General features: G+C 45.7%; 2 protein-coding genes across 2 annotated transcripts in view; both read right to left on the reverse strand.

Moving 5' to 3' along the window:
* Positions 1 to 7,942, reverse strand: part of pex7 (peroxisomal biogenesis factor 7) — a 16,117-nt gene extending 8,175 nt beyond the window's left edge. Inside the window, exons 1-5 of the mRNA XM_037686044.1 lie at positions 7,915 to 7,942; positions 5,531 to 5,715; positions 5,376 to 5,433; positions 3,826 to 4,054; positions 3,634 to 3,742 (exon numbers count right to left, since the gene is read on the reverse strand). Of these exons, the coding sequence (XP_037541972.1) occupies positions 3,634 to 3,742; positions 3,826 to 4,054; positions 5,376 to 5,433; positions 5,531 to 5,714 (580 nt within the window). The 5' untranslated portion in view covers position 5,715; positions 7,915 to 7,942. The remainder of the gene's footprint in view (positions 1 to 3,633; positions 3,743 to 3,825; positions 4,055 to 5,375; positions 5,434 to 5,530; positions 5,716 to 7,914) is intronic.
* bub1 (BUB1 mitotic checkpoint serine/threonine kinase) overlaps positions 1 to 11,766 on the reverse strand; it is a 71,495-nt gene that overhangs the window by 11,484 nt on the left and 48,245 nt on the right. The window lies entirely within an intron of this gene.

Here is an 11,766-nt window from a genome sequence, read left to right on the forward strand (position 1 = left end):
CAGAGGACCAGAGGATCAGAGGACCAGAGGACCAGAGGATCAGAGGATCAGAGGACCAGAGGATCAGAGGATAAGAGGACCAGAGGACCAGAGTTTCAGAGGACCAAGGACCAAATGACCAGAGGACCAGAGGATCAGAGGGCCAAAGGACCAGAGGATCAGAGGACCAGAGGATCAGAGGACCAGAGGACCTGAGGACCAGAGGATCAGAGGACCAGAGAGCGGACTGAGGAGCTCCGTCTCAAGCATCGGATCAGAACATGTTCCGACACATCCCAGGAGCTGCACCTCATCCATCCATCCATCCAACCATCCATCCATCCAACATCCATCCATCCAACCATCCAACCATCCATCCATCCAACCATCCATCCATCCATCAATCCAACCATCCATCCAAACATCCATCCAAACATCCATCCATCCATCCATTTATCCAACCATCTATTTATCCAACCATCCATCCAACCATCCATCCATCCAAACATCCATCCAACCATCCAAACATCCATCCATCCATACATCCATCCAACCATACATCCATCCATCCAAACATCCATCCATCCATCAGCCAATGATCCATCCATCCAAACATCCATCCAACCATCCATCTATCCATCCATCCAACCATCCATCCATCCAAACATCCATCCAACATCGTCCATCCATCCTTCCATCCATCCATCCATCCAACCAACCATCCATCCATCCTTTATTTCTACAGGTTAGTCTCAATGAGCCTCGAGGACTCGTTTACAACAGAGACCTGATATTAAAGAAAAGATGAGGAACAAACAACAAAAGACAAACATATAAAAACAAAATGAAAAGTAAATAGAAGAAATTATATAAAAATAAACAAAAACAGCTACATTATGAAGTGATGTAGAAAACTAAAAACAGGAACATGTCTGCATCGGTCCCTGCCAGGAGTCCAACAGATTCTTAAAGCCACTTAGAGAGGTCAAAGGTCGAGAGCTTCAGATCTTTTTACAAGATATTCCAGGAAACAGGAGCGGAGTAGGAGAAGGTCCTTTTGTCTAGTTCAGTCCTCACTGAGGGAACACTGCAGGTAATGATGTCCTGAGAGCGCATGCTCCATCATCCATCCATCTACACCTGACAGCAGGCTGGTTCTGACCCGCTCATGGAGGACAGACTACAGGGGTTTGTGGGTGCTGCCTGAGCCTGTTAGCTTTAGCCTGTTAGCTTTAGCCTGCTAACTCCAGAGCTAATCTAATAAACATCTTGTTGATGAGTTTTGATGGTTTCCACCCATACATGGAGCAGAACGACAAAGACTGAACTTTCAAACATTAGAACCTTTCAGTCTCCACTGCAGCCTCTGGACGTCATTACCCAGAATGCATTGCACCGGTACAATAATGGAGCCACCCTTTGTGATAAATGAGGAGTTTTCAGGTGCCACCAACAAGAAGAAGAACATAAAACATGTTAAGGCCAGCATGAGTGTGCAGTCCGAGACCCGCTGGAAGCTAAATGCTACCGGACCGTCTCCTCTGACCACAGCTGATGATTAAAAAGCTGAAGGTTCACGGGGCTGAAGCTCCCAGGACGTGAAGATCGCAGCATCATCTACAGGAAACCATACGTTTACTTTTTCTTTGCTTTACGGTGACAGTTTGTTCCTCAGCCGACTATTAGCCGACCCGTTTAAAGCCCGTCCTGGAGAAGTCAACCGGTGATAGAAAACTCCAGTCAGCACCGAGGTTCCTCCTTCAACCTGGACCAGGAAACTGAAACCAGAACCACCGAGTCTGTGGATCTTTAAGACGCAAGGGTCCTTCGACCCGTCGCTCTGAGCCTCAGCCGGCTGAAGAGCTGACGGGATCTGCGCTAAACGTTTGTGTTGACAGGCATGGTTCTGGAGGGTGACCCGGTCCATCGCAGCTCGTCTACCAAACTCCCGTTTCCGGTTTCACGCCAACTCTGGTGCCAAACAAACGTTTGCAACAAGCTACAAGACTTAGCATGTTAGCAGGTGAACACAGCCGAAGGTGGCTCGCCAGCTGCAGCTAACTGCAGCTAAACCAGCTCGATCCAACAGCCGAAGTAAAATAGAAACAGTTATTTAGAATCATAAATATTTTATAAACACAACAGCCTGTTAGCTGTCATTATATTCAATTTAAACTTTTTATTTACAAAAATTGTGAAAGTTCAGTTTTTGTCTGAAATATAAATATTATAAATAAAACAGCTGATCGGGTGTTTCAAATCTGTCCTAAAAAGCTGAAATGTTGATTCTAAAGGCTCAAAATGTTTTGATATACTTGTTTATTTACATTAGTGGGCACAGCTAACCAAAACGTTAGCGTTGCTAACTCGTAATCTGCTAACTAAAAGATTAGCTTCACTAACATTAAACAGGTAAAGTAATTAGCGATAGCTAATGCTAACTAGTAACAGCTATGGTGACTGTCAGTCTGCATCCCCTGTCTTCAGCTCCTTCCTGCTGAAGACGTAAACCTGATGCTAGTTGCTGTTCAGCTAGCTGCTGCTGCGTCGACCAATCACGTCGTGTCACGTGCACACGCAGCGAGCCAGCAGACGGACCCTTCGAGACACGCCCACATCCGACAGGAACACACGTGTCAGTTTTGGTAGCTGAGCCTAATTTAGCAGAAGCTACCTGGTCTGCTAACAGTTTCCAAAGTTAGCAAAAACGTTTTGCTATTAGCTGTTAGCTGTTAGCTATTAGCTATTAGCGGATTAGCAAACAGTGCTCACCAAGTTATTTTATTACAGGTTGTTTTTACATCAAAAACTGTTGGTTGTTGTTTTGAAACTGTCAAAACAATAAAAAGTAAATTTAAAGAAAAGTACTTCAAGTTTTATGTTAAAATTCTGATCCGAGTGTAAAACTGTGGAAAACGAAAACAGCTGAAGATCTTAGCGTCTCGTGTTTTCAGCCGAAGCTCCGCGGCTTCAACCTTTAGACCCATGAACGTGTCCAGATCCACGTCATCGGTCCGACGACCCGACAAGATGTTTGAGCGTTTCATGTGAGTGTTTGTGTGGTTCTGGTTCTGGTTCAGTTCTGATGGCAATCAGTCACGTGGACCGGTTCCTGTTGCTCCAGATGTTCCCCGAGGCCAGAACATGAAGCAGAGCTCAGAGAGGACCGGCGGACCTTTGTCTTCATCAGAACAGGCGCCGTGCACGTAGGCAAACGTGCACATGCTCAGAGAACGGGCAATGCTCCGGCTGAACCCGACGAACCGGGTCGGTTCAGAACCGGTGGTCCCACTTTCAGCTCAGAAAAGAGCTCAAATCATCTTCAGAGTCCAAACATCTGGAAACGTTTCAGAACTTTTCATTTTCTGCTCCAGAACAAAAACCGACGTCTCAAACATCTTAAATCATTCGAGCCTTTTCTGGACTTCAGCTGCTTCAGCAGACTTTCAGCTGTTTGAAACCTTCAGCTCGTTCAGAACATAGCAGCCGAAACTTTGGGCTCTATAGCCGATCCCAGCTTTTAGCTGGTGTTTAGCCGATCCCAGCTTTTAGCTGGTGTTTAGCCGATCCCAGCTTTTAGCTGGTGTTTAGCTGGTCCTGGCTCACCAAACAACAAAGTTCAATCAGATGAGAGGCGTGTGGGTCTCTGCTCACCTGAGGCTGAAGCAAAGCATGCTGGGATGTGAGGAGACCAGACGGAGCTGTAGACGACGCCTTCATGACCTCGGAGCGTCATCAGCGACCCGCTGAGGTTCTGATCCCACTTTGAAGAGAAGAACACAAACACTTTGTTGAGAGGAGAAAAGAATCTGTGGAGGAGGTCCAAAAGGGGGCGGGGCCTCTCACCACTTTGGCAGTCTGGTCCCAGGACCCGGACACGATCAGGTTCTCCCCTCTGGTCTGGCTCCAGTCCACGGCGTAGACCTCCTGCGTGTGTTCTTTGGCCACCCTGAGCGGAGCGTGCTGATTGGCCGTGTCCCAGAGCTGCAGGCTTCCGTCCCCGCCCCCCGCCACCAGGACGTGCTCGTTGGCTTCGCTCCACGCCACGTCGAACAGCCCATCGCCCCACTCCCATCTGACAAATTAAAAACCAGATTATATTTTAATCCCAGCAGAAACACACACAGATTATAAAGCAGATTATAATCTAATCCCATCAGAAACACACACAGATTATAAACCAGATTATAATCTAATCCCAGCAGAAACACACACAAATTATAAACCAGATTATAATTTAATCCCAGCAGAAACACACAGATTATAAACCAGATTATAATCTAATCCCAGCAGAAACACACAAAGATTATAAATCAGATTATAATATAATCCCAGCAGAAAATTATGCTAACTACAACATTTTTGAGCTTCTAACTTTTTTCTGCTAATTTCAGCTCGTTATGCCCCTTTCAGCTCATTACTGAAAGTTTCAGCTTTTTCAGCAACTATTTTGCTGTTTAATGTTAGTTTAAGCTTTTTCAGCTAATTCAGTAAAAATGTGCTCTCCACTTCCTTCTGGTAAATTCAGCTTCTTTCTGATTTTTTAGCTACTTTTCAGCTGTTTTTGCTCATTTCAGCTTTTTTCAGATCATTTCCACGTTTTTGTGCTAATTTCTGCTTCTATCAGCAAACGTGTTCTTTCTGATTTCTTCTGCTAATTTTAGCTTGTTCTATCTTTTCAGCTAGGCATTTTTAGGTAATTTCAGCTGTTTTCAGATAAAATTTAATTTTTTGTGGTAATTGCTGCTACTTTCAGCCTAATTAACTCATTTCTGCCAAGTTCAGCTTTTCTGCTATTTCAGCTACTATTTAGCAGTTTTATGCACATTGTAGCATTTTCAGCTAATTCCACATTTTTGTTCTAATTTCAGCTGTTTTTAGCCATTTTTCAAATTGTTGTGCTCATTTCTGCTCATTTAAACTAATTCAGTAAAATGTGTTGGTTCTGCTTTCTTCTGCTAATTTAGGCTTGTTCATCCGTTTCAGCTACATTTCAGCATGGTTTTAGCTAATGTCAGCTGTTTTTCAGCAAGTTCTTCTGCAATAAGCATTGTCACTGTATTTTAGCAGGAAATGCAACTTATCTAGTTCTTGTAACATTTAGGAGTTTTGTGACTTTAAATATAAATTTTATGATTTTATCACGTTTATGAATTTAAAAAAAAGTTCACATTTGAAGCTGAGAAAATCCAGACTATCAGCTAAAACAGAGAGAAAAAGCAGCCAAAGCCCAAAGAAAATCCCCTGAGACCTTCAGAGCGTCTGAAGAACTGCTGATCAGAACCAGGTCTGTCGTTCAGTCAGAACCGTTGCTGACCAACAGAACCGGACAGTCTGGACTCTGCTGATGTTCTGTTGGATTATTTTTATTTCAAGGAGAAATAAAAACCGTCTACCTTCTCACCAAAGCCACGCCGGTGTCAGTCTGATCCAGGACCAGCAGCGAGCCACAACCTGCAGAAACACCTCCTTCATTAACCGGACCAGAACCACAGAGGACTCAGAACTGACCCAGCGTGGCTCAGTGTCAGACAGCCGGGCCCAGACTGACCCGTTATCCCGTAGTGCTGGGACGCAGCGCAGGCCGCTCTGCGGGGGATGAAGGGCGACACCTCGACCGCGTACCCGTGACGGGCCGGAGTCCGAAACACCTTCGTCGTCATCATCATCAGCTCTGCAGAGGAGGCGGCGTCAGCTGCTACAGTCCAACGAGTCCGTCTGAAAACATGATGCATTCTGTTAACACAAGAAATACATCAGTTCAGAAGATGAGATAAACCCTGCTGCTCCTCAGGTTCTACTGGTCCTCAGGTTCTGGAGCACCTCAGGTTCTACTGGTCCTCAGGTTCTGCTGCTCCTCAGGTTCTACTGGTCCTCAGGTTCAGCTGCTCCTCAGGTTCTGCTGGTCCTCAGGTTCTGCTGGTCCTCAGGTTCTGCTGGTCCTCAGGTTCTGCTGGTCCTCAGGTTCTGCTGCTCCTCAGGTTCTACTGGTCCTCAGGTTCTGCTGCTCCTCAGGTTCTACTGGTCCTCAGGTTCTACTGGTCCTCAGGTTCTACTGGTCCTCAGGTTCTACTGGTCCTCAGGTTCTGCTGTTCCTCAGGTTCTGCTGCTCCTCAGGTTCTACTGGTCCTCAGGTTCTGCTGGTCCTCATGTTCTGCAGGTCCTCAGGTTCTGCTGCTCCTCAGGTTCTGCTGCTCCTCAGGTTCTGCTGGTCCTCATGTTCTGCTGGTCCTCAGGTTCTGCTGCTCCTCAGGTTCTGCTGGTCCTCATGTTTTGCTGGTCCTCAGGTTCTGCTGGTCCTCAGGTTCTGCTGCTCCTCAGGTTCTACTGGTCCTCAGGTTCTGCTGGTCCTCATGTTCTGCTGGTCCTCAGGTTCTGCTGGTCCTCAGGTTCTGCTGGTCCTCAGGTTCTGCTGCTCCCAGTCTTCAGTGGTCCATCGGTGGAGCTTCAGGCCCAGGCGAGCCTCTTCCTCTGACGTCTTGGAAATGGTTTCTTGCTGCATCTTGAGCCGTCGACCTGCAGCTCCAAGTCTTCTGTTCACAGCTGGAACATCAGGACCAGCCCTGGCTGCTTGAAGCTGATGTCCTGGGTGGGGTTGAACATTCAGTCTCGCAAATCGATTGGAACAGAACTAACGTTCCAGTTCTCCCAGGATCATTCAAATGATTTATTTTCGATTCCTACCTTCGATGTCTAGTTCACTGACCGAAAGAAAAAACCGCCCGCCGAACACCAGCGAAGAAGAATCCACAGGAAGTGCTTGCAGACATGGACAGAGAGCGGCCGCGATCTAAAGCGTCTCGACTTTAATAAAAGAAACGGCCGGTCGGCTCAGCGCAGCACTTGCAATAATTTTCGATCGTGCAAAAGAGGGTGCACGACCAACACTTCCAGGTTCATGGTGCAGAAGTAACGGAGTGCTCCGTCTTTGACGCGCTCCACCGGACTATTTTCGCTGCCTCCTCCTCCGGCTCCGACCCTCAGAATAAGTAAAACTATAAACTACGACTCAGCATTAAGGCAGCTAACAAGTTATGCTCGACCTAAAGCGGTAGGTCAGCTGAAATACAAACACCATGCTAACGTTAGCTCCAGCATTTTTTCACAGCAGCAGGATGGCAGCTCCTCTGCTTCTCTGAACTCCTTTAACATCAAACTGACACGATTTTGATCCGGACTAATAGTTTTGGTCTCTCTTCCAACCATCTTAGGGGTTCAGTGGACTCGGAGAGCCGAACGGAACCGTCTGGGAATTTTTCAGTCCAGGACCAGGACCGCCCATCGGTCACCTCAAGTGCAGCTTGCCGGCCAGGTGGCCTTTCGAGCGGGGGAGGCGTTGTCCAAAGGTCCGGCGTTTTTCTCTGGATTCCAACTGGAATTATCATCTGGATCTCTGTGGTCTGTTCGGTTCAGACCTGGATCGCTGTGTGGTTTTGTGCTGGCTTTCTGTCAGACCGGCTCTCCTTGTGGGTGTCTGCTTTTGGCCATGGGGAAGTTGACCTGAGCCGGACCAGAACTGAGCTGGTCTCGGCCTCAGCGAGCAGCCTGATACTTGCTCATCGAAGGACCGGCCTCTCCGTGGGCGTTTGCTTTCAGCTGCGGAGGAGTTTGACGGAACTGGATCAGAACCGAGTCAAGGACGGCTCCAGCCTCTACGGTCAGTCTGACCACTACTTGCCTGGAGGAAGCCTCTCATGCCGGGAAGCGCTGAGGAGGAACCGCTCGAAGGAAGACCGGTGTCTGCATCGGAGTTCTGCTGATCTTCCACCTGTACTCATCTGGATTTTGGATCTGTATGGAACCACTGGTTCAGAGCTGGTCAGTCGAAGGATCTGTTCTGGACTGTGCTGTTGGTATTGTCTGTTTATTTCACTGAGTTTGGTTTGGACAGATCCTGAACCAGCGGAGGGCTCTACCTGATAGTTTTTTTCTCACCTGGATCAGATCTCTGTTGATCCGAGCCGAGCCGGGATCATGCCTTCCAGAACGAGTGGACCCTCTGGCATCTCGCTCTGTTCTTTGATGTGGATCACCTGTCTGCCTGTTGGTTCTGGACCCAGCATCTGTTCAACACGAGAGCAGCAGGAGTTAATAGTCTACATCAGGGTGCTGGAGCTCCCCTCAGTCCAGTTTAAACTGCAGTTGGACCACCATGACAGGCTCGTTGGTCCATTTGAACCATGATGCCGTCTGGCCTGAAACTCTTCTGCTCCATCCCAATCGTTTTCAGATCTCTGACTATTTGGAGTCGCTGAACCTTGTTAACGTGTGTGGATCTGCCCTTCCCTGCCAACTTCATCGTTTTTGGGTTCTAAGTAATCACGACTTTATAAATTCTTCGCACCATGGTTCCATTATGGGGCTGAGTGTCACAATATAACTCCTGTAATTTCACGTCGGTCACAAAAAATACAAGAGAATGTCTAATAATAAGATTTTTACTTCTGTCTGGGATTCAACCTAATCCTGACCCCCCACACACTCCAGCACACCATATGAGTTTAAAAACATGTCAGGACTTCATTTGTGCACGTTAACGCACGGAGTCTTCCTTGAAAATTGAAATGTTGAGGATTTGGGTCTGTTCTTCTGGTGCTGATGTAATTTTCATTTCTGAAATTGGCTATCCAAATCAATTTTGTATAAAGATGTGACAACAGATAGATTTCATAGCTCCCGGTCTGACCGTCTGAGAAAGAGAGGTGGAGTCACCATTTACATCAGAGCAAGCCTGGATTCTCAACTGGTCTCTGCCAAGACAATCTCAAACCAGTTTGGATCCTAGCAGTAAACATGACTTTACAGAGAGGCCAGATCTCATCTGCCGTGGGCTGTTAGTTCCCTGGTCTGGGTGTTTTTGCGGATGATATGAGCGATCGTTGCGTTATCGGAGTTATCAGAGACATTAAACTACCTCACTCCAAGTCCAGAGTAATTCAAAAAAGGGATTTGAAACATTTTTGTGAACAGGCATTCCTTTGGGACTTGTCCCATTTTGATTGGCATCATATTCTATTAACTGATGACGTGAACACCACTTGGAACTATTTTCAGGATAATTTAATTTATTTTGTGAACAAACACGCTCCTTTTTGCCAGTTCAGAAATAAAGGATGAGACGGCCGCTGGTTCACTCCTGAGCTAGCCGACCTTCTGCACAGGAGAGATCAACTTTGGGCTGCAGACAGAAAATCTGGTTCAGACACCGACTGGTTCCATTTTCAACAGCAGCAGAATAAATGTACAAATTCCATCAAAGCTGCAAAATATAACTTTTTTTTTTAAATCTCAGACCACCAAAGATCTAAATGACCCTAAAAGATTCTGGAAAACTATCAACTCTCTCTCTGGCAGCTCTCATTCATCTGACCTCCCATCACAACTTATTTATTTATTAACCTTTATTAAACCAGGCAAATCCCATTGAGATCACAGATCTCCTCTGTAAGGGAGGTCTGGGCCTGAAGGCAGCGAACATGCATGTTTTTGATCTGTGGGAGGAAACAAGAGTACCCGGAGAAAACCCACGAAGCACAGAGAGAACATGCAAACTCCACACAGAAACACCCCAGGTCCAACTGGGGATTGAACCCAGGACCTTCTTGCTGTGAGGCAACAGTGCTAACCACTGAGCAGTCGTGCTGCCAAACTTCTCATTAACTCTGTTCCTGTGTCAAATCAGCACGAGATCCTGAACCGTTTCAAACATTTTGTTGCTTCTGGTTCTTTATTTGACACAGTAACTAATGGAAGATCAGCCACTTCACTTAATAACCAAACTTCTACAAATCAAATCCCTCCTACAAGTCAATCCTCAGTTAATCACAGCTTCTCTTTTTCTCCATTCTCAGTCAGTGAGGTCAATAAACTGTTAAAAGATCTTGATCCTAAAAAATCTGCAGGTCCAGATGAACTTCCACCTTATTTCTTAAGGCTGGCTGCTCATATCATCACAGTCCCTGTGACCCACATCTTCAATCTCTCCATGAGACAAAACTCCATCCAGACACTTGAAAACAGCCTTTGTTCTTCTTTGCTGAAGGGAGGAGACCCCCCCTCACTGAACAACTATGGACCAATCTCTAAACTCTGCATTTTAGAATCACCAACATTTAGGTTAGTTAGGCAACAACAAAAGAGCTAAGCTAATTAATAGTCCATCCTAAGCTAACGTTACAGTAACGGTGACATCACATGTTTGTTAATATGTTTGCAGGGACATGGTGGAAACCATCAACCCAAGTACACACCACCTCCCATGGACCAGCTGTCAAATAAATTAATCATCTTGTTATAAGGTGGAGACAGAAGATGATGACGTGTCTGGGAGCAGATCCAGAGAAGATGATTGAGCAGGTGAAATGTCATGCACACCTGTCCTTATCTGCTTTAAAATCAGAAATCTAAATACCAGTAATGTTCTCTGTGGTCAGCAGAGGAAGGCTGTGGAGATGATGGGGTCACCAGTCTGAGGAAAGGCCTGAGAATGAGGGAGTGGAGGATGAGGAGGAGAGTGTAAGAGTATGATATCTGAAATTATAGATTCTCAATCTTAATAATGCTCATGCCTTTAATAATCCCTTTTTACTGATAATACTGATGAACCTGTTCTTTGTTTAGGAACCACCTCCCTGCAGTCTGTCCAGAAAGTCTCCACTGGAGGAGCTTTTTGCTGAGGAAGAGGAACAACATAACGTCACAGCTCCATGTCCATGAAGAAACAAGTGGAGAGAGCTGCAGATGGACCAGGACATTCCAGCAGACGTTCTGTCTGAGGACCTGCTGCTGGTGGTGGAACCAACACAAGACTTGTTGCTGTCAGATCTTGATTTCTCATATTTATGTGTTCAAGCTTCTTCTGCACCTTCAGACATGTTCTCCACTGCAGGAGACACTGTCTGTCCAGAACACTCACACACACTGTCTGAGAATATCATCATTTTCCTCAACAAGAACAGCTTCTGATTTTATACTGGACCTGCTGCTAATCTGGACTGGATTATACAAGATGTTCTTTTTTATAACAATAACAATGATTTGGTTTGATATTGTGCAGCAGGTCAGTCCATCAGTGGGAGCTCAGGAACATGGCTGCAGCATCACACACCGACATGTGGACATGAGGTTTGCAAACATAAAGCTCTCGTGAAAGTTTATCCCTGTGAAAAGAAAATCCACAACATTTATATTAAAGTTCATAAGTTTGATATTTATACACTGGTTGAAAATAGCTCTGTGAGAAATTCATTGGAAAGTTAATTAATTAATTGAACCTTCATTTCTTCAGGTTCGTCCCATTGAGCCTCGAGGACTCAGACCTGCTTCAACAACAGTGAAGACCAACGACAAGAGGAGGCGCACAAATTAAACGTCTTCCTTTTTTTACAAAACAAAACAAAACAGCAACCAAAAGGACAGTCAAAGGAAAAGTTTTAAAAACAGCTGGATTATAAAGTGGTGTAGAAAACTACAAACAGGAACACGTCTGCATTGGTGATAAAAAATAAAAAGTTCATAGAATTAAAATTATTTCATCCAGAAACAACTCTGGTTAACTCGCTCATTCATAACATGTGACTGGTTGTTTGTTTGTTTTTATTTGTTGTTGGTTTTAAACCCCGCCTCTAAAAAGAATCGGGAATCGATAGGAACCGGAATCAAAACCAGAACAGTTCAAATTCAAACGATGTCCAACCCTAGTCCTGTGAGGTGCTGGCTCTCAGAAACTGGTCCTGTGCACTGCTGGCTCTCAGAAACTGGTCCTGTGAGCTGCTGGCTCTCAGAAAC

The sequence above is a fragment of the Nematolebias whitei genome, chromosome 12 (assembly GCF_014905685.2).
Source record: "Nematolebias whitei isolate Nwh7 chromosome 12, NemWhi1, whole genome shotgun sequence".
NCBI classification, from domain to species: domain Eukaryota; kingdom Metazoa; phylum Chordata; class Actinopteri; order Cyprinodontiformes; family Rivulidae; genus Nematolebias; species Nematolebias whitei.